At 38.4% G+C, this 22,476-nt stretch overlaps 1 protein-coding gene across 2 annotated transcripts in view; it reads left to right on the plus strand.

Moving 5' to 3' along the window:
- The window catches only part of Pdss2 (decaprenyl diphosphate synthase subunit 2), a 212,268-nt gene that overhangs the window by 48,744 nt on the left and 141,048 nt on the right, over positions 1–22,476 (plus strand). For both annotated transcript variants that reach the window (XM_090338343.1, XM_090338342.1), the window contains exon 2: positions 20,422–20,556. In XM_090338343.1, the coding sequence (XP_090194469.1) occupies positions 20,422–20,556 (135 nt within the window). The remainder of the gene's footprint in view (positions 1–20,421; positions 20,557–22,476) is intronic.

Raw genomic sequence — 22,476 nt, forward strand, 5'->3', positions numbered from 1 at the left:
GTTCAAACCCTAGGAATGGCACACCCCCCCCTAAAAAAAAGTGATTCAAGAAGTCAAACAATCTCTCTTTGAAAAATGGTATTATCCTGATTATCCTGTATCTAACAGACCCTACAAATTACACCCCCAAGCTCATAGAGCTCATAAATATCCATACTCTAGTTCTAATAACCATAGTAGTAACAGTATAGAAAACCAACTCACAAAATCCATTAGCTTTTCGGTGTATCAACAGCAGTTAGGCAAGTCAGGAAAACAATTCCATTAGAAATAGCTAAAAAAAAAAAAAAAAAAAAAAAAAGAGGGCCAGGCCAGTGGGTGAAGGATCAAGGTTCAAAGCCAGCCCAGCACAAAAGGACCCAAGACTCTTATCTCCAATTAACCTCTAGAAAACAGGAAGTGGGGCTTGACTCAAGGGTAGGGTGGTAGCCTTGAGCTGAAGAGCTTAAGGACAAATCTCAAGCCCAGGAGTAGGGCAGTAGCCTTGAGCTGAAGAGCTCAGGGACAGCACCCAGGCTGAGTTCAAGCCCTATGACCCACCAAAAACAAACAAACAAACAAACAAAAAAAACCTAAAATAAATGTAACCAAGGAAATGAATGATCTCTATAATGATAATTATAAAACTTAGAAGAAATATGTGGAACAGGACACTAGAAGGTAGAAAAACCTCTTGTGTTCATAATCAGCAGAATTAATAGGGCCTACAGTAAGTATTGGCTATTATTAGGTTTTATTATTTTTTTACCTTTTTTTAACTTTTCTACAGCAAAGTGGCCAATATTTATTCTCCTAATATATCAGCAATACTTAGAATGATGGCCTGTTTATTTGTTGTAATACGATAGCAATGTGCAAATATGAAATAAACATACTACAAGTCAACATACTGAAATACATCTGGATACTGGATCTTTTTCTTTTTTCTAAATTGGTTAGTTAAAAACTACTTGGATTCATTTTTTGTGGTACTGCGAGTTGAGCCCAGGGCCCCATATTTGCTAGCTAAGCCCCTAGACCTCATTCTGATTTTGAATTCTACCTCTACTGCTTATTCTGGCTAAAACAAACAAGAGACAAACATCTTTCAGTATTAGTTTTCCTCTATTAAATGCTGAGGACTGTACTGTCTATAGAGATGAGTGAAGCATGTCACTCATAGTATATGCTTTATAAATATTAGCTTTTTCCCTGCCCCCTCATTCTTATTATCTATTACTTTGCCCTATAAATTCAGAAATCTAGGGGCTGTGAGTTTGGCCTAGTAGTAGAGTACTTACCTAGCAAGCATGAAGACCTGGGTTCGATTCCTCAATATCACATATATAGGAAAAAGCTGGAAATGGTGCTGCTGCAGTTCAAGTGGTAGAGCTCTAGCCTTGAGAAAGCCCAAGGGTAGTGCTCAGGTCCCAGGACTGGCAAGAAAAAAAAAAGTCAAAAGTGTAGATGGTCATAAATTCCATTGCCTTATTGGATGGGAGGAGAGTAGGATTGGGTAGAAACTGACTTGCCTCCTATTTTTTTGTTGTTGTTGTTTCCAAAGAAATAAAGGCTACCATTTTCTGCTTATGCCCAGCGACTTTTTGAGAAGGAAATTATTCTTTCACCAACCCAAGACTACAGAATCTACCACACTGTGTTCTTTGAATTCCTTCCTTCCTTCCTCCCTCCCTCCCTCCCTCCCTCCTTTCCTCCTTCTCTCCTTCTCTCCCTCCATCCTTCCCTTTCTTTTTCGTTTTCTTTTTTTCTGGTCTTTTTTGAACGTAGGGCTTGGGCACTGTCGCTGAGCCTCTGAATCCAAGGCTAGCTCTATCACTTGAGCCGCAGTGCCAGTTCCAGCTTTTTCTGAATAGTTATTTGGCAGTAAGACTTTCATGGACTTACATATATTCTTGGAAACAACAGCAATGTATATAAATTATTTATGGGCCAGGAATTTAGCCCAGTGATAGAGTGCTTGCCTGGCATGCATGAGGACCCGGGGTTCGATTCCTCCGTACCACATACACAGAAAAAAGCCAAAGTGGTGCTGTGACTCAAGTGGTAGAGCTCTAGCCTTGAGAAAGCCCAAGGACAGTACTCAGGCCCTGAGTACAAGGCCCAGGACTGGCAAATAAATTTCTGTTGATTGGGTAGTCCTTTAGTCAACTATTTATTTCTGTGGAGGAAACCACATTCTGCCTAGGTCTTGAAAAGGCCTAGGTATTCAGAAAATAATAAAGTAAAACATGATCTCTTCCCTAAATTTTGTGTAATTATAAACTGTTGTAGAGGATCAGATGTCTGGTACCATACTAGGCCACATTGTTGAAGACCACGAACTCATAATTTTCAGATCCTCATTTCAACATAACATGCCTTGGTGAGGAGACAGACCCTGTCTTCTTTTGCAGTCTGTGAGGTAGATTGGTTGATTATTTATTTATTATTAATTACTACGGTTGAAACCTCAGGCCTCCCTCATGCCCTCAGCCCATATTTCTGTTTTCAAAACAAAACACATGGGGCCACATACATAGAAAAGCCAGAATTGGTGCTGTGGCTCAAGTGGTGGAGCGCTAGCCTTGAGGAAAGCCTAGGAATAGGGCTCAGGCCCTGAATTCAGTCCCTAAAAAAGTTTTGGGTTTTAATGGGGATAGTACTTTCACTGTACTGCAGACTTTTCTTGGCCTCTGCATGAATGAGGGCTATTCAAGACATCCTATGTTTAATGAGCCACCAATCCTCTGAATCTATGCCATCTGAAATCTTCCTTTTTTGGTTTTTTGGTTTTTTTGTCAGTCATGGGGCTTGAACTCTGAGCTTGAGCACTGTCCTTGAGCTCTTTAGCTCAAGGCTACTGCCCTACCCCTTGAGCCACAGCACCATTTCTAGAATCTTCCCAAGCCTCCTTATAAGAGGGAGGCATCATCCCTCTGTTGGTGTATTGCAAAGTGCCAAGTCTAGACTAAAAAATATTTCAAGGAGGTGCTCAAGAAAAGTAAAACTTCAATTTTTTCAAACCTTTTACCTATAATCATGTTAGTCTCTAATTAAAAAAAATTTTTTTTTGTCAATCCTAGGGCTTGAACTTGGGGCCTAGGCACTGTCTTTCTGTGTATGTAATACCGGGGAATTGAACCCAGGGCTTTGTGCATTCTAGGCAAGCACTCTACCGCCAGGCCACCCTTCCAGTCCCTTAAGCTTTAATTTTAAACTGATTCCTGTTTACTCCCTGTATTTTAATGTCATTATCTTTCTGATTTGATGAATATAAACTAAGAAAGCAGATATCCAAATTGAAGCCCAGATTTCCAGCTTATTGAATAATACTTTTAGGCAGGTTGAGTTAATAATTCATTAAACAAGTTTGGATGTCTTTGTGTGCCCAGTACTATTCTAAGCACTAGAGAGGCATGCTTACATGTAGTCAGAAACATAAATAACCAAAATAAGTGACAGACTAAAAGTATGTAGTATGTCTGAAGCAATAATTGATACAAAAAAAAAACCCTATTCTTTGGTATCCTTAACAAAATGAGAATGGCTATCATCTCAAAGATAGCTGTTAGATCAGATGACAGCACTGGTGAAACCTAGGAAAGACCATGGTGAATGAGACAGTCTGCCCCAGACAGCTTACTGGCAATCTGGTGAGAAAGATTTCCTCCCCACTTTTTTGATCAGCTGCAATAGAGTAAATATTATTGTTTTCTGAGCTTAGCTTGGCTAGAATAACTTGTATGTAGCTTATTCCTACTACCTTCATTAAATAGGCATCATTTTGTTTATTAAATGCCATGTGATAGAGCTTTAAAATACTGTAGAGACCCCCCCCCCAGACCCACCCCCTTCAGTATAAACAGGAACTTCTGAAAATTCTCTGACAGTTGAATGGGACCCAGATGGCATGAGAACTTTCCGTCAGTTTCCACCAGCCTAGGAAGCTCCCTATCTCACTCCACCACCTGATAGGTGTAATTTTTGCCTTTAAAAAGGCTGTGTAGGGGCCGGGAGTTTGGCCTAGTAGTTAAAGTGCTTGCCTAGCATGCATGAAGACCCGGGTTCGATTCCTTGTACCACATACATAGAAAAAAGCCGGAAGTGGTGCTGAGGCTCAAGTGGCAGAGCTCTAGCCTTGAGAAAGTCCAAGGACAGTGCTCAGGCCCTGAGCTCAAGCCCAGGACTGGCAAAAAAAAAAAAAAAAAGGCTGTGTAAACCCTGACTATCAACTCCTCCCAGCCTCGCTGCCGAGTGCCTGTGGATGAGTTCCCTGCCTGGCTTGTATCCCGCAATAAACCTTGCTTTTGCATTTTGGATGCTTCTATCTCAGTGGTCTTCTTTGGGGGACCCCTCCTCTGGGCACAACAATACCGTATTTCTAAGCTGGGCATGGTGGCTCATGCCTCTAATACTAGTTACTTGGGAGGCTGAGATGTGAGGATTGAAGTTCAAAGCAAGCTCTGGCACCAAAGAACCTGAGACTCTTATTGTCAATTAATCACTATAAAATGGGAAGTGGGGCTGTGGCTCAGGGGTAGGCCAGTAGCCTTGAGCTGAAGAGCTCAGGAACTGCTCCCAGGCCCAGAGTTCAAGCCCCATGACCTGAAAAAACAAAAACAAAAACAAAAAAAATAGTATTTCTTGATTGACATGCATAATTGGAGAGATGATCCCTTTTGTAGTAATCTTCCTTTGTAATACTTCTATTGGTGGTCATTTAAAATATCTGTAGATCAGAATGTTAATTGGATGGTGATGTTAGTGATTATGAGTGATTTGGGACTCTTACCTAGCCAATCATGGCATCTTTTCTCTGGCAGTTATGTGCAATTGGCATACAAGCAATCTATCCTGCAATCTCATCACTTGGAAGTCTTTTTTGGGGGGGTTGGTTGTGGGGCTTGAACTCTGGGCATGGGCACTGTCCCTGAGCTCTTCAGCTCAAGGCTACTGCCCTATCCCTTGAGCTGCAGCACCACTTCCAGTTTTCTGGAGGTTAATTGGAGATAAGAGTCTCGTGGCTTTGAACCACGATTCTCAGATCTCAGCCTCCTGAGTAGTGAGGATGTGAGCCACCACACCCTGCTACTTTGAAGTCTTTTATGTCTCAGTCTCCTACACATTGAATTAGTGTTGAATTTGGAAAAGGAAATAAAATTTCCCTAAAACTTTTGCTCTTCTGAGCAGTAAAGTAGTTGCAGTTACATTTTATTTTTCTAGTCATTTTTAAACATATTTTCTGCTAAAATCTGTTAAACATCTCTCCTTTCCCCTAATTTGCCCTTAAGATATTATCTGTTTCTCTAGAAAGTATATCATTTTTCCCCAGCTTGCTAATTTTTACTGTTCTTATTCCCATCTGTTGTTTTATCTTTTATATTTGGCATTTGACTCTTGGTAATACATCTATCTCAGCTTCTTCAAGTGCAAATAGTCTAAAATTTGCACAATGAGACTTTTTCATTGACTAAGAAAACTGATATTCTAAACTAAATAAATATTTACTTCCATTAAGACATTTTTTGATTTTTAAAAAATGTCTACATGTGAAACCTAATAAGAGCCTTGAAAATAAATGGTAGATTAGTCTGAGAACAGTTCTCCTGTATTTGAGTGGCTGTCTATTGAAATTGAGAACAAGCAGAAAAGAAGCACTAAGTACTTAGAAAACATACCTTCATGTTTACTTGATTTATTCTATGTTCAGACAGATTGTGGTAGTGGGAAGTGTAATTCACAGCATATTAGCTTTTAGCTGGTGTCATTGCTCGAGTGGGGGTGTGAGCTTGTGTGTCTGTGTAGTGCAGTGATGCCTGTATTCCAACACTCAGTTTTTCTATCCCATCTTAACACTAAATTGATTTTCTAAATCTGTTAAATGAGATCATTTTAAGAGTTTTCAATATTGCTAAAATCTTATTCTTTACTTGGTGATCGATAACCATTTTTGGAGAACTCTTGTCGTGATTGCCTCCCTTGCTCAACAACCTCTGTCTCTCACCTCACCCATTCTTGTTTCTCTTTTCTTGTTTTTTTCCAGACACCTGTCTTCTGTCACATGCCTGTCAAGCCTAATTACAGCTTCTGGAGGGCTTGGTGAAAGCAATTCCTTGGCCTTGCTGTCCCCTTGGGAATTAATTTGGGTGGCATGTATTTGTGGCCCTCAAGCCATGTTTATGGCTGTTACAGCCACCAGATTCTAGTCACCTCGGGCCCTAAAGTTGTTTAAAATCAAGGACAGTTTGGTCTCAAGCTAGATATGGCAGTAATAAAAAAAAATTAGCTCATTTTGTCAATGGAAATCAGCCTCCAGTAATTCTGCAAATTTTTTTTGTTTTTCCTTTTGGAACTTTATTAATTTTTTTAAAGTGGAAAAAACATTTATGAGTTTACAGAAAACAGTGCATTTGACACTTTGAGATTAGAATGCAAGATTCAATATTTTTTAAATAAGTGACTTGCAATCTGTTTTGCTAATTTATGAAGTTTTACCAGAAAATATACCAAATATATAACTATACAAAACATACATATAGAAATTATAAGTATACTTCAAAGTCAATCAAATAAAATGAACTTTAAAAATAAACTACTATTGAGAATGAAAATTAATTTACATTATTAAAAACTTGGATTCAATTTAAGTGATATATGTAACATAAAAATTGTTTAAGAAAATAGGAAGGCATGACATTTACTTGAAGATTTATCCAACTTAAAGCACTAAAAATAATGGAAGGAATCCATAGGTATAAATGTGCTGTATTTCTATAGTAGAAAATAATTGTAATGCAGCATATATGAGTAAACTGTATTGTACTTGACATTAATTCTGTAAAATATTAGGTATGAAAATCACAGAATAATACTTATGTTGACTATATTAATAAAATCATTAACATATAAACCTGTTGTTTAGGGTTACTTCTGTATTACTATTTAAAGGAAAAATTGATAACTCCTTTCTCTTTTTTATTCCTTTTTCCCTCCTTCCTTCCCTTTCTTTCTCCCCTTCCTCTTCCTCCCCTTCCCCCTCTCTCCCTCCCGCCTATTCCTTCTTTCTTCTTTCCTTCCCTTCTGCCTGACCCTCTGTCCTTCTGTCTGTCCATCCATCTGTCCATGTGTCCATCTGTCATCTGGCCATTTGTCATCCATCTGTTGTCCTTCTGTCTAGTCAGTCCATCTGACCATCTGTCAGTCTGTTTGTCTGTCTGCCCATCTGTCTGTCTGTTATATGAACATCTGTTGTCTGTCTGGACTTCCCTCTGTCTTTCCGGCTGTCTGGCCATCTGTCCGTTCATCTGTCTGACCGTCTGTCCGTCCATCTGTCTGTTGGTATGTCTGTCTGTCTGTACGTATGTCTGTCCATCTGTCCATGTGTCTGTCTCACGTCTGGCCGCTTGTCATCCGTGTGTTGTCCTTCTGTCCATCAGTCCATCTGACTGACCATCTGTCAGTCTGTCAGTCCATCCAGTCTGTCGGTCCGTCCATCTGGCCATCTGTCATTTGGCCATCTGTCATCCATCTGTTCATCTGTCTTTCTGCCCATCCATCCGTCTCTTTGTGTGTCCATGTGTCTGTCATCTACCTGTCTGTCTGTCTGTCCATCTATCTGTCCATTCATCTATCTGTCTGCCTATCTGATGTCTGTCTGTCCATCTGTCATCCGTCTGATGACTTAATTGAAGATAAGAGTCTCATGGGCTTTTCTAGCTGGGCTGACAGTTAAGAGTTTGAAAATTTAATGAAGGCAAGTGGCTTCTTTTAGCAAAATGAAATCACAACCTATTAGGTTCTAGTGTTTAAGTTCCATTGTGACTTCTTGGAGTAGTCTGCTAATTTTATACCAAATTTTGTGACATATGCTATTTTTAGTCTCATTCAAGTTATATTGCTTTAAAAGGTTTTCATGAGTGTTGCTTTTCTTTTGTACTGAGTAATATTATTGTCATCAGATTGCTAATTTAATATATAATTTTACATCACTTCTTTGATAACAGTTTAAAATTTGGCCCTCTCTAAATCTTAGAAAAATTAAGAGTGAAATATGAAGACCCAAAAGGCTCCTAGTATAAAGCTTTTGAGAATCATTGAATATGAATTTTTTTCTTTTCTTTTGAGAATTCTATTGTTTTTCTTTTAGGCTTTAAAAGAGACTTGTGTTCTTGTGTGCAGCTTAGAAAATAAATCACACTTGATCCCATTGGTAGTATGTTTTTTCTCCCATTTTTAAGAACAAAATATTTCCATCATACAGAATAATTCAAGAATACTTTGTTTATTAAATGTTTATATAATGATTCCCAGATTTAAAATGTTAATCTTTGGCCATACATAGTTTTTGTCCTTGGGCAAAATGCATACTTTGGAACCTAATTAAATTATATATCGTTTATAAAATTACTCCTAATTTTAATCATATTTAGATATATTTGCTCTGTCTTGTGAAGATATCTATAATGTTTACCAACAAAGACAACCAACATACTTTAAAAAAAATTTTATTGTTGGGGCAGTGTATAAAGGGATTACAGTTACATTCATCAAGTAGTAGGTGCATTATTTCTCCCACATTGATACCCCTTCTCATGTTTTTGTACCCATTTCCCTCTCCCACCCCCTCCCAATCATCTTGTTTTCCATCCTTCCCTTTCTTATTTCAAATAAACAAATAAATGTATATAAAATATACCAGGTAACAAAGTCAGATACAGTAACAATATGAGATTAACCAAAGGGCAAAAAAAAAGAAGAGAAATAAACATAGTACATTAAGAACAATAATCATGATCCTTTCATTTAGTCTCATCCTATCTGACCTTATGTACCTAGGTTTTGAGCTATTGTAATCCTCTCCTGGGAGAGCCGTAGATGTGTACTAATTATTACAAATGAGTGAAACCACGGAGCCTATGTTCCAAGTCTTTCTATTTTCGTACAAATGGGGCAATGTTATTATTCCTAATGGCAGCATAGAATTCCATTGTGTATAAGTACCACATCATCTTGATCCAGTCATCTACTGAGGGGCATCTGTGTTGGTTCCATATCTGTGTTACGGTAAATAGTGCTACAGTGAACATTGTTGTGCTTTAGTATGTCTTTGTTTCTGGACAATTGGGTAACTGCCAAGGAGTGGAATTGTTGGGTCATAGGGTAGCTCTATGTTTAGTCTTTTGAGGAACCTCCATACTGCTTTCCATAGTGGTTGAACGAGTTTGCACTCCCACCAACAGTGTAGTAGTGTTCCCTCCTGGCCACATCCCCACCAACATCTGTTGTTATTAGATTTCCTGATAATGGCCATTCTAACTGGAGTGAGGTGGAATCTCAAAGTTGTTTTGATTTGCTTGGACTCAGGGCCTGAGCACTGTCCTTGGGCTTTCTCAAGGCTAGAGCTCTACCACTTGAGCTTCAGCACCACTTCTGACTTTTTTTTCTATGTATGTGATACCAAGAAATTGAACCTGGGTCTTCGTGCATGCTAGGCAAGCACTCTACCACTAGCCAAACTCCCAGCCCTCTATTGGCCATTCTTATTTCCTCTTCAGAGAAGTCTCAAAGTCTTTAGTTGACCTTTTAATGGAATGGTTGTTTCTTTGAAGATTTGTTTTGTAGAGATTCAATTTTCTTAGCTGTAGAAATATTTTAGATATGAGGCTCTTGTCTGTTGTATGGCTAGTGAAGATCTTCTCTCACTCTGTGGGCTTTTTTTTTTTCTTTTTCTATTTTTTCAATTTAACTTTGTAGCTATGTCCTTTGCTATACAGACCAACATATTTTTATTTGCATTTATTTAATGCTGAATTAATTCCTAGGTTATTTGTGTGGGTGTTGCTCCCTCCCCCCAATTTGTTCTGTGTGCCTTTTTCTTCTGTTCACATTCCTGTTCTGATTTAGGAGCAGTTTGCTCCTTTTCAGTATTAGCTCCCAGGATTGGAGGGGCTCTTATGTTGTTCACTGGACCATGAGCTCTGTAAGTATGGCCAGTGAAGTATCTTGATGCTTTGTTCGCCTGGATGCATTCAGTGACCAGAGAATCTCTATCTAAACTTGACACTATCTATGCTTTGACACTACCCTACCTTTTAAAGCATGTATAGCAAAAATTTAGCAATCTTTTTAGGATACAGATGCTATGTCCAACCCCTCAGTTTGGCCTGAGTACATCGATCATCTTCATAATCATAATACCAGAATGACACATACTGCTTCTTTCAAGTGACATATTTCAGACACTTACTTAGTTTTTTATATGTGCATATCCTTGATGGCCTTGGCACTTTTTCAGTTCTTAAAGTAAATATGATTTGCATGAATGTGTGGAGTTTTCTAGGTCAAGAGTAGGGATCCACTTTCATAGGTACATATGTATGTATGTATATATATATATGTATATATAACATGTACATGATATATATATTTACACATATTCTTTATATGTAAAAATATACATAATTATAAATTTTTGGTGGGGATCTGCCATTTAAGGTATACCCCAATGAAGGATTTTTCCCCCCTTGGTCCTGGGTCTTGGATTCAAGACCTGGATCCTATCCATGCACCATTTTGTGCTCAAGACTAACACTCTATCACTTGAGCCACAGTGCTAATTCCATCTTTTTTGAGTAGTTTATTGGAGACAAGAGTCTCACTTTCCAGGGCCAGGAGTTTGGCCTAGAGGTAGAGTGCTTGCCTAGCATGCACGAGGACCCGGGTTCGATTCCTCGGTACCACCTACATAAGGAAAAGCTGGAAGTGGTGCTGAGGATCAAGTGGTAGGGCTCGAGCCTTGAGAAAGTACAAGGACAGTGCTCAGGCCCTGAGCTCAAGACCAGGACTGGCAAAAAAAAAAAAAAAGAGTCTCACTTTCCTTCTCTGGCTGGCTTTGAATCATGATCCTCCTTAGATCTCAGCTTCCTGAGTTGCTAGTATTACAGGCATGTGCCAATGTGCCATTGACACCCAGCTCCCAGTGAAGTTTAGTGCTCTTTTTGTTGTTGTTGCTGTTGCTGTTGTTTTTGCAGGTTCTGGGGTTTGAACTCAGGACCTTGGTCTTGCTAAGCAAGTGACTTACCAGAGAAGCCTGCCTCTAACCCTATTTTGCTAACTAATTTTTTTTATTAAAGAATTTATTAACCTTGATTTTTTTTACATCATATTTCAAATGACGTGTTTAACAAACAGGTATTCAAGAAGAGAATCTCTTTATACAGTCACAGGCACTTAATTTTTAGAACATAATCAAAATTAGGCTAAGGGTTTGTATATCATAGATACGTATTAATCAATGTAATAAAACATGTCTATAGAGTCATAAGTTTTTATGTCTATGTAGTTGTGTTTATATTTCCTATACCATGTTCATGTCATTGGGTATGCAAATATTGAGTCCTTGCTCTTGCACTGTTTGGATCTAATAGCCACATATTAAGGATACCATGCGCCTTTTGTTCCTTTGGTCTTAACTTGTGTCACTCAACATGATTCACTCTAGATTCATCCACTTCCCTGCAAATGCCATTATTTTATCTTGTCTGTTGGCTATGTAGAGTTTCATTGTGTGTGTGTGTGTGTATATATATATATATATATATATATATATATATTCATTTTCTGTATCCGTTCATCTGCAGTAGGGCATCTGGATTGTTTCCATTGCTTGGCTATTATGAATAGTGCAGAGATAAACATAGCTAAGCAGGTGTCCTTATCATATCTTGGGTTATGATGTTCAGGGTAGATGCCAGGAGTGGTATGGCAGGATGAAAGGGAAGGTCTGTTTTCAGTTCTTTAAGAAACCTCCGCACTGCTTTCCAGAGTGGCTGAACTAGTTTACAATCCCACAAGCAGTGTAGTAAGGTTCCTTTTTCTCCACAACTCTGCCAGCATCTGTCATTGTCTGAGTTCAAAATCTTGGCTATTCTTGTTGGGGTAAGGTGGTATCTTAGGGTTGTTTTTATTTGCATTTCTTTTATGATCATGGATGATGAACATTTCCTCATATGCTTTTCTGCCATTTTAATCTCTTTTTTTGATAAGTTTCTCTTTAGTTCCCTTGCCCATTTAGTAAATGGTTTGTTGGGTTTGGGGGGATTAGTTTCTTGAGTTCCCTGTAGATACTGGATATTAAGCATTTGTCAGATGTATTGTTGGTGAATATCTTTTCCCAGTTGGTTGGTTGTCTCTCTCCTTTTGCAACTATGTTTTTATCTGTGCAGAAACTTTTTATTTTTAGGTAATCCCATTTATCAAGTCTCTCTCCAATCTGTTGTGACCCTGGGATTCTGTTCAGGAATCTTTTGCCTGTGCCTATGAGTTCCAGTGTCTCTCCTACTCTTATCATGTAGCAGTTTCACAGTTTCCAGTCTGATATTGAGGTCTTTGATCCACTTTGAGTTAATGCTTGTGCATGGCGAAAGGCTAGGGTCAATTTTTATTTTTCTGCATGTGGCTGCCCAGTTTTGCCAGCACCAATAATTGAATAAACTGTGTTTGTTCCACTGTATATCTTTGGCTCCTTTGTCAAATACAAGTTGACTATAGGTATGTGGTTCTATTTCTGTATCTTCAGTTCTGTTCCATTGATCTTTTGGTCTGTTTTTGTGCCAATACCTTGCTGTTTTTGTTATTATGTCTGCATAGTAGAGTTTGAAGTCTGGTATTATAATATCACCTGCATTGCTCTTTTTGCCTAGAATTGTTTTTGCTATTCTAGATATTTTCTTGTTCCATATGAACCTTTGGATTGTATCTTCAATTTCCATAAAGAATGTCTTTGGGATTTTGAGGGGGATTGCATTGAATTTGTATGTCAATTTTGGCAGTATAGCCATTTTTACTATGTTGGTTCTCCCTAACCATGAGCATGGGATGTCTTTCCATTTCCTAGTGTCCTCTTTAATTTCTTTTGTTAGGCTTTTATAGTTTTCATTTTATTCTTTTGGGGGCTATTGCGAATGGGATCATTTTCTTGATTTGGCCTTCTGTTTGTGTATTGTTGGTGTACAAGAAGGCTGCTGACTTCTGAAGACTGATTTTGTATCTTGTCACTTTGCTAAAGTGGTTTATTAATTCTAGGAGTTTGGGAGTGGAGCTTATTGGGTCACTCAAGTAGAGGATCATGTCATCTGCGAATAGGGATAGTTTAATTTCTTTTTTCCCTATGTGGATCCCTTTGATGTCCTTTTCTTGCCTTATTGCTCTAGCTAAGGGTTCCAGCACTATATTGAAGAGAAGTGGAGAGAGTGGACATCCCTGTCTAGTTCCTGATTTTAAGGTAAATGGTACCAGTCTTTCACCATTTAGTATAATACTGACTGTAGGTTTGTTATATATGGCTTTAATTATTTTAAGGAATTTACCTCTTATTCCTATTTTTTCTAGTGCTTTCAACATGAATGGATGTTGTATTTTGTCAAATGCCTTCTCCGCATCCAGAGAAATTATCATATGATTCTTATCCTTAGCTGTATTGATGTAATGTATTACATTGATTGATTTGTGAATGTTAAGCCAGCCTTTCATCTGTGGGATGGAGCCTATTGGATCGTAGTGTACAATTTTTTAAATTTGTTTCTGGATTCTGTTGGCTAGTATTTTATTGAGGAGTTTTGCATCTGTGTTCATTAGAGAAATAGGTCTGTAATTTCATTTTTTTGTTGGGTCTTTCCCTGGTTTGGGGATGAGAGTAATATTAGCTTCATAAAATGAGTTTGGTATTGCTCCTTCTGCTTCTATTTCTCAGAAGAGTTTCAAGAGTATAGGTGTTGCTTCATCTTTAAACATCTTGTAGAATTCCGCAGTGAAAACATCTGGCCCTGGGCTCTTTTTGGTTGGTATTTCCCTGATTGCTTCCACAATTTCATTGTAAGAGATTGTTTTGTTAAGTTTGTTTACCTCTTCATTGTTAAATGTGGGCAGCCTATATTTATTTAAGAAATCATCTATTTCTACTAGAAATAGATGTTTCTTTGAATATAGGCCCTGGTAGTAGTTATTCATAATGGACTGAATTTCTTGGATATTGGTTGTGATTGTTCCCGTGGAGTCTCTAATCTTGTTTATTTGAGTCTCCTCTCTCCTTTTTTTGATTAATCTTGCCAGGGGTCTGTCTATTTTGTTGACTATTGTATAGTGGATCTTATTTCAATCTCTGATATTTCTGATTTTTTGTTATTTCTGTCCTTCTGGTTGTTTTGGAATTAACTTTTTCTTGCTCCTCTAGGTGTTTCAATTTCTTTTTTAGGTTACTTACATGCTCTTCTGTCTTTTTAATATGCACTCCTAGTGTGATAAATTTGTTCCTTAGAACTACCTTTGCTGTGTCCCATAAGTTCCTTTGTGAAGTCTCTTGTATTATCATTACATTCAAGAAAGTTTAGAATTTCTTCTTTGATCTGATCTGTCACCTGGGAGTTATTCAGAAGTGTGTTGTTCAGCTTTCAAGTGTTTGAATGTTTTTTGACTTTTACTGCATTGTTCAGAACTAGTCAGACTCCACTATGATCAGATAGAATGCATGGGATTATATCAGTCCTCTTATATATGCTTAAGTTTCTATTTTGGAGTGTGTTCCATGTGCTGCTGAGAAAAATGTATAAAGTTTCACTGTTGGATGGAAGACTCTGTGTATATATGTTAAGCCCAGCCGGGCTATGGTGTTGTTTAAGTCGATGGTGTCTTTGCTTAAATTTGTTAAGTTGACCTGTCATTTGGTGAGAGTGGCATGTTCAAGTCTCCCACTATGATTGGGTTTGAGTCTATCTTGTTCTGTAATTCTAAGACAGTTTTCTTGACGAATTTGGGTGCTCTTTTGTTGGGGAGTATATGTTAATAACTGCAGTATTGTGGGTATGGATTGTGCCCTTTACTGATATGTAGCGGCTGCCTTTATCTTTATGTACTGATTTTACCGGGAAGTTAATTTTGTCAGAGATTAAGATTGCAACTCCTGCTTTTTTGCACGGTGCATTATAGTGGAAAATTTGTTTCCATCCTTTCACCTGTTTCTGTCTTTGGCAGTGAGGTGAGTCTCTTAGAGGCAATATATGGATAGGTCTTGTTTCTTAATCCAGTCTGCTGCTCTGTGTCTTTTGGTTGGATTGTTCAGTGGTCAGTGGTCAGTGTCCTTTTTCATTATTTAATTTTACTTCTGAGTTTCTTTCTCTCTTTTTTTTCCCCCTTTTGTGTTTAGTGATTTATAGGTAATTGCTTTTTGATGGGGGTTCTAGCTGTTCTGAAGTTTGTTCTTGATTATTTAATAATTTTTATAAGCATGTATTCATGTAGCTTCTCTTTGGAATGAAATATTCTTGTTTCTCCCTCAAATGTAAAAGCTAGTTTTGCTGGATAAATCAGTCTGGGTTGGCAGTTGTTGGTCTCCGGAGTATGAATGATGTTTTTCCAAGCTTTTCTTGCATTCAGGGTTTGCGTGGAGAGGTCTGCAGTTATTCTATTTTTTTCCCATTGTAGTATAGCTGTTTCTTTGTTTTTGTAGCATTTAAGATCCACTCCTTGGTATTCAGGTCTAGTGTCTTTACTATGATGTGTCTAGACGAGTTCTTTCTAGGATCTTGCCTATTTGGAGTCCTGAAACCTTCATTAATGTAAGTATTTTCCCTTTTAGTTTGGGGAAGTTCTCAGCTATGATTTTGGTGAATAAGGGTTGCATTCCTTTATCAAGGAACTCTTCCCCTTCATTGTTAGAGTTGCCAGGCCTGGGCTTGAGCTCAGCGCCTGAGCACTGTCCTTGGATTTTTTCTCAAGGACAGTGCTCTACCACTTGAGCCTCAGCACCACTTCCAGTTTTTTTTTCTATGTATGTGGTGCCGAGGAATCAAACCTGGGTCTTCGTGCATGCTAGGCAAAGCACTCTTCCACTAGGCCAAAATCCCAGCCTGCAACAGTAATTTTTATGCATAATATTAAAATAATAAACCTGAGCATGTATTTAAGAATGTGTAGCTGTCACTTTTAGGAAATCATTATGATATAGAAAGAGGAACTCAGGACTCCAAAGTATAATGCCTGAATGTGGGAGATGAAAAACAGGAAAAATCAGAAGGTCAGGGCAGGGCAGGGCAGTTAAAGAAACCATCTTTTAGTTTCCTCAATCTCATTTAGTTTGCTCCCCTTTCTACCACTTCTGCCTATAAGTTATTTTTGAGTTAGGGTAGAGGATTGTTTTTTAAGGTATGCTTAATAAATCTAGTAATACTTTTCTATTGTTCTTTAGATACAAAAGAGCAAACGTCTTGTCATGGCATATTCAACCTGTGGGCCTGTAGCCTTGTTTCACTCAGTGTCTTTGGCCTGGCTTATGCTTGTTCTTGTGCTGTGATTAACTCCCTAACTGTTCTCTTCTTGCAGCTTTCCTTTACATAGGCTCTTCTTTGAATGTCAACTAAGTCATCACTTCCTCTTTGTAGTTTATAGCATTTATCACCATGGGTAATAAATTTAATAATAAACCTGAAATTTTCACTTTTTTTTTCTTTTTGTGGGTCATGGGGCTTGAATTGACCTGGGTGTTGTCCCTGAGCTCTTCAGCTCAAGGCTACCGCCCTACCCTCAAGCCAAGCCCCACTTCCCATTTTCTAGAGGTTAGTCTCAGATCCTTTTGTGCCTGGGCTGACTTTGAACCTCAACCTTAGCCTCCTGAGTAGCTGAGGTTACAGGCCTGAACCACTGAGCCCGGCTTGAGATTTTCGCTTTTATAAGTTGCTTCCATGCTTCACAAATTCCATGCTTACCAAGTTTCATACCTGGATTTTGCTGGCCTTTACACCTAAAATTAGCACCGTGCCTAATGCTCTAATGCGTAGGAAAAGTGTTCAGTTTATGTCTGGTAAGTGAGTGAATGAAGGATGACGTTTTTGTTTACATAAGAAAATAATTCTATAAAACTTTAGTGATAAAGATTACACTATAGGGTCGCTAGTTTGGCCTACTGGTAAAGTGGTTGTCTATCATGCACGAAGACCCAGGTTCGATTCCTTGGCACTACATACATAGAAAAAAGCCAGAAGTGGCTGAGGCTCCAGTGGTAGAGCTCTATCCCTGAGAAAGCCCAAGGATAGTGCTTAAGCCCTGAGCTCAAGCCCAGGACTGACAAAAAAAAAAAAAAAAAAAAAAAGATTACAGTCTACTAAATGTTCCTTTTGTTTATTGGACAATTAAATATAATGAAGTGAAATACAGGATCAGAGAATAAAGTAAAGATACCAAATATCAAATAGTCCTGCCTTCTGAAAAATAGCAACAAGGGCCCCAGCATCTCCAGAGTCTGTTCTGGTTTTTCATTTTTTTCCATGCAGAGCTACAATTCACTTGATAAAATTTTTATACATTTGTATTGATCTCTAAAGAAATACATACCAGAGCTGGGAGTGTGGCCTAGTAGTGGTAGAGTGCCTGCCTAGCCTGCATGAAGACCCAGGTTTGATTCCTCGGTACAACATACATAGAAAAAAAAACAGAAGTTGTGCTATGGCTCAAATGGTAGAGCCCGAACCTTGAGGAATGCCCAAGGACATGAGCAGGCCTGAGTAGGCCCTGAGTCCAAGCCCAGGGCTGGCAAAAAACAAAAAAACAAAATCACAAATAGAAAGAGAGAGAAAAAAAAAGAAATACATACCAGGGCTGGGAGTGTAGCCTAGTAGTAGAATGCTCGCCTAGCATGCACAAAGTCCTGGGTTCAATTCCTCTGTACCACATACTTAGAAAAAGCTGAAAGTGGTGCTGGACTCAAGTGGTAGAGTGCTAGACTTGAGCAAAAAAGTGTCCAAGTACACTACCCAGGCCCTGAGTTCAAGCCCCAGGACTGAATGGGGAAAAAAGAAATACTAGATTTCTCTCCTGTTCATTTGGAAGCCTTTCAAATGAAAGTTCTTTAGTGAAAGATCTTCATTTTTTCCTAGTCCCTCCCATTCTCAAACAATGTTCCTTCCATATTAATTCTGGAGCAGTTGTTTCCTCCTCTTTCCTTCAAATAGTCACACATTGTTTCGCTCTTCTGAACACTTTTCTTATACTCCTAGCCCCATCTCCCCCAGATATTTCTTCCCCTTGTGTAAAACACTCGTAGAAATTTCTTTAAATCTTCAGTGGGTTATATTAGTTGCTGGCTCTTCTTATTCCTTTGTACAGCTCTTGCTCATCCCTCATGTGGACTGTATAACAGCATATTTTGATTTTTTTCTTTTTTTTTTTTTTACCAGCCCTGGGCTTGAACTCAGGGCCTGAGCACTGTCCTTGGGCTTTCTCAAGGCTAGAGCTCTACCACTTGAACCAAAGCACCACTTCTAGCTTTTTCTATGTATGTGGTACTGAGGAATCCAGCCAGGGTCTTCGTACATGCTAGACAAGCACTCTACCACTAGGCCAAACTCCTGGCCCCTGATTTTTTAAATCCTTATTGTTAACCTACAAGAAGGGAAGCTACACCTCACTAGTATTCATCATCATATCCTCCACCACTTTGAGTACCATGTCTGATAAATGATAAGCATTAACAAACCTCTGACTAAATAAGTTTGAGAACACCAACGTTACCATTCCCTAAGATATTATCCATACATATGGAGTACAGTTTGATCATCATGTACCTATAATGCTTAGGATACGGAATGTTTCAGATTTCCTTTTTTTTTGTACTGTGGAATATTCGAAGTTTTTGCAATTTGTGTATGATCGCACCAATTTCTGAATATCCTTCAACTTATATTAATAGAGGCACTGAGAATAGATAAAGTGTTCCAGGTTAAGTCTTTCTTTGTCTATATGAAACATATCCAGTAAATTTATATTCCCATAGATTCTGTGCTCAGAAGCAAAATTTGTCATTGTTTTTTGGTTGAGAACTAATTTTTGCGCTATACACATTAACAGTTTATCTCAGGACTGTTTTCAAAGGGGTGTTAATGAGGTGATTTTAAAGAAGTGTTTCAAAAATAGTTGTGTAATTTGCTCATTTTAATCTGTCTTTCAGGCCGTTAACTCCTATTTTAGTGAGACTGAAAGGGTTAGAAGGAGTGCTCTTCTGAATGCTGGCTTATTTTTTATCAGCCAGTCTATCTATTACAGATTATTTTCCTGATCTTTCATTAATTCATTCTAGAAGAGGCAAGACAATGATAATGGCGCTGAGGATTGATAGAAAAAATCATGTAAAGTTTGTTATTTAGAGAAATAGAAAAGCAATACAATATAGGAAGATACATAGATAGATAGGACCATGTGCCTCCCTCTGTATTTCATACTTTAGCAATGTTGTTTCTTTCCAGTGATGACTGTAGAAAGCAGATATTGTTACTCTCATTCTCTAAAAGAGATGACAGTATCTGTTATAGTACTTACGAATAACAAAGATTTTTTCAGGCATGGGTGTATCTGAACTTAAAATTTACTCTTCTAATTTGAATTTAGCATATACTTTGTTCATGAGATAAAGCAGATAGAGTCATTGTAGCACAGTGGAATACCTACATAATCTTCCTGTGCACCTTCTTCAGGTAGAAAAGTAGGCTGATTGTGGTTCCTTCTCCTTCAAGTTATGAATTAATTTTGTTACAAGAGAGTAAAACATGTAGAATGACTCCTGACACACAGTAAAGGCAATATGTGAAGCACTAGATAGGTTTTTAACTGTTACTATTTTTCAGTCCCTTGTTAAAAGGTCCCATTTCTTGAGTAATTTGAGGAAAATGTTGCTCAAATTGTTGCCAGAGCTGCTGTATCAGTATGACCTGTATGACTTAATCTCCAGGTTCCTCTGTTTTCATTAATTTGTCATCTCTTTAATCTGCAACTAGTCTCAACCTTTTCCTCCCATAAGCCTACTTTGCTTTCCCCTTTCTAGAATTAATAACTAATCAGACCTTCTCTTAAAGACTCACTGTAGCCAGTATATAGATAAGGTTTTATTAGGTTTTGTAAAAATTTGTAGTTAATGGGCTGGGAATGTGGCTTAGTGGTAAAGTGCTTCCCTAGCATGCATGAAGCGCTAGGTTTGATTTCTCAGAACCACATACACAGAAAAAGCCAGAAGTGACACTGTGTTTCAAGTGGTAGAGTGGTAGCCTTGAGCAAAAGAAGCTCAAGGACAGTGCTCAGGCCCAGAGTTCAAGCCCAAGACTGGCAAAAAAAAAAAAAAAAGACGTGAAAGAGAGAAACAAGAAAGAGAATAAGAGGTGGTGAGTTTGGTCAAAGTACATCATATATATGTATGAATGATATGTCAAATATATCCTAATTTAAAAAACAAAATCCAGTCATCTGTTTTTCCCATTGTCTACTGAATGTGTAAGATACCCTAACATTAACTCTTTGCTTCCTCAACTATTTCCATTCAGTAAACCCACTATATAGTTTTAGAAGTTTGGACTGACTGGTTCTGTGAAGATATATTAATCCTCTTCTTTCTTTACTTCTTGGCAGGGGGCTTGTACATGACAGCCGGCATAACCTTCAGTTGAGAGGCTTGGTAGTGCTGCTCATTTCCAAAGCAGCGGGGCCCAGCAGCATGAATGATTCATGTCAGAACTATGACATGGTCAGTGGTATCTACTCATGGTAAGAAGAAATTAGTCTTTTTAAAGATATTGTTCTCTGGATTGCATTTTCTTTTCCTTTTATGACAGTGCTGAGGTTTGCACTCAAATTCTTGCACTTCCCAGGCCCTTTGCTGTTCAACCATATCTCTAGCCCTCTCTCCACCCCAGACTGGAGTTTTGCCACTTGAGTCACACCTCTACCTCTTCTAGACCTTTTTTACAATGGTAATTTTTGAGAGAGGGTGTTGGTTTTTTGTTTTTATTGTTGTTGTTGTTGTTTTGTTTTTTGTTTTTTTTATGGGTCATGGGGCTTGAACTTGGCCTGGGCCCTGTCCCTGAGCTCATCAGCTCAAGGCTACCACTCTACCCCTGGGTCTGGTACTTGTCCCTGAATTCTTCAGCCCAAGGCTACCACCCTACCCTTGAGCCAAGCTTCACTTCCCGTTTTCTAGAGGCTAATTAGCGATAAGAGTCTAAAGTCCTTTTGTGCCTGGGCTGGCTTTGAACCTTGATTCTCAGATCTTAGCCTCCTGAGTAGCTAGGATTGCAGGCGTGAGCCTCCCTGCCCAGCTAGGGTCTTGTTTGTTTGCCTGAACATGGGCCTAGGCCACCATCATAGCCTGCATGGTAGCTATGTACCACTGAGAGGAGTCTTGAGGATTTTTTTTTTCCTAGGTTGACCTGGAACTTTGATTCTCAATTTTTTTTTTTTTTTTTTTGCCAGTCCTGGCGCTCAAACTCAGGGCCTGGGCACTGTCCTTGGATACTTTTTGCTCAAGGCTAGCGCTCTGCCACTTGAGCATGTGGTACCCAGGAGTCGAACCCAGGGCTCGTGCATGCTAGGCGAACACTTTATACTAGGATACGCTCCCGGCCTGGAACTTGGTTCTCTTGCTCTCAGCCTCTCACATAGCTATATACCACCACACCCAGATGGTTGAGAAGGGGGTTTTATGTATATGTCCACTTTATCCTTGGACCACAATCTCTTGGTCTTGACTTCCCAAATACTAGGATGTCAGGCATGAGCCACTAGTATCTAATCTTTGGCTTTTTTTTTATTCTGTCATTTTCACAAATATTTATTTGTCCTATAGTATTTAGAGATAAATATTGCTTACCAGCTATGAAATTTAGTGCTCCTTCTTCATTAACAAGCAAACAGAAGATAATATCAAATGACAACTACACAGCCAGTATCATCTTGCGTTATTTATCTGTATATATATCTTCACTAGAAGAGATGTCTTGGAATAATTTCCAGTTATCAATCACTCTGGAATAATGTGTTTATTTTATACTTTCAGCGTCATTTTTTATGACAGGCCATTTGATGAATAGATAGAGTTGTACTTAACTTTACTCAAGAAAAAACTTTGAATCTTTTTCAGGTGATACAGTTAACAAATAGGAAAACTTAAGGATGTCACCATAAAGCTCTTTCTTCCAAGTCTCCTGTGTTTATTTCATCTTTCTGTTCTTCAAGAATTGATTTCATTTTAGATTAATTTGGCTATCAGTTTGCAAAAAAATTCTTCTTATAAAAAGTCTTGAAAAAATATATAAATGGAAGGTAACTTGGAAAAAAATTGAATACATGTATATCTTTTCCCTAAACTTAATTGAATTAGAGCTCTGAACTTTACCTTGCAAATTTGGTTATTGTTTTTGTTTCTCTTGCCAGTCCTGGAGCTTGAACTCGGGGTCTGGGAACTATCCTTGAGCTTCTTTTGCTCAAGGCTAGCACTCTACCACTTGAGCCACAGTGCCACACCCAGCCTTTTCTGTTTATGTGGCACGGAGGAATGGAACCCAGGGCTTCATGTATGCTAGGCAAGCACTCTACCGCTAAGCCACATTCCCAGCCCTAGCTTATAAATTTTGTAGGAAACTCTTAGCTAGGTACAATTTAGACTACTAGAAATAGTACAGAAAGATC

The sequence above is a fragment of the Megascapheus bottae genome, chromosome 8 (genome assembly GCF_031878675.1).
Source record: "Megascapheus bottae isolate mThoBot1 chromosome 8, mThoBot2.hap1, whole genome shotgun sequence".
Classification (NCBI taxonomy): domain Eukaryota; kingdom Metazoa; phylum Chordata; class Mammalia; order Rodentia; family Geomyidae; genus Megascapheus; species Megascapheus bottae.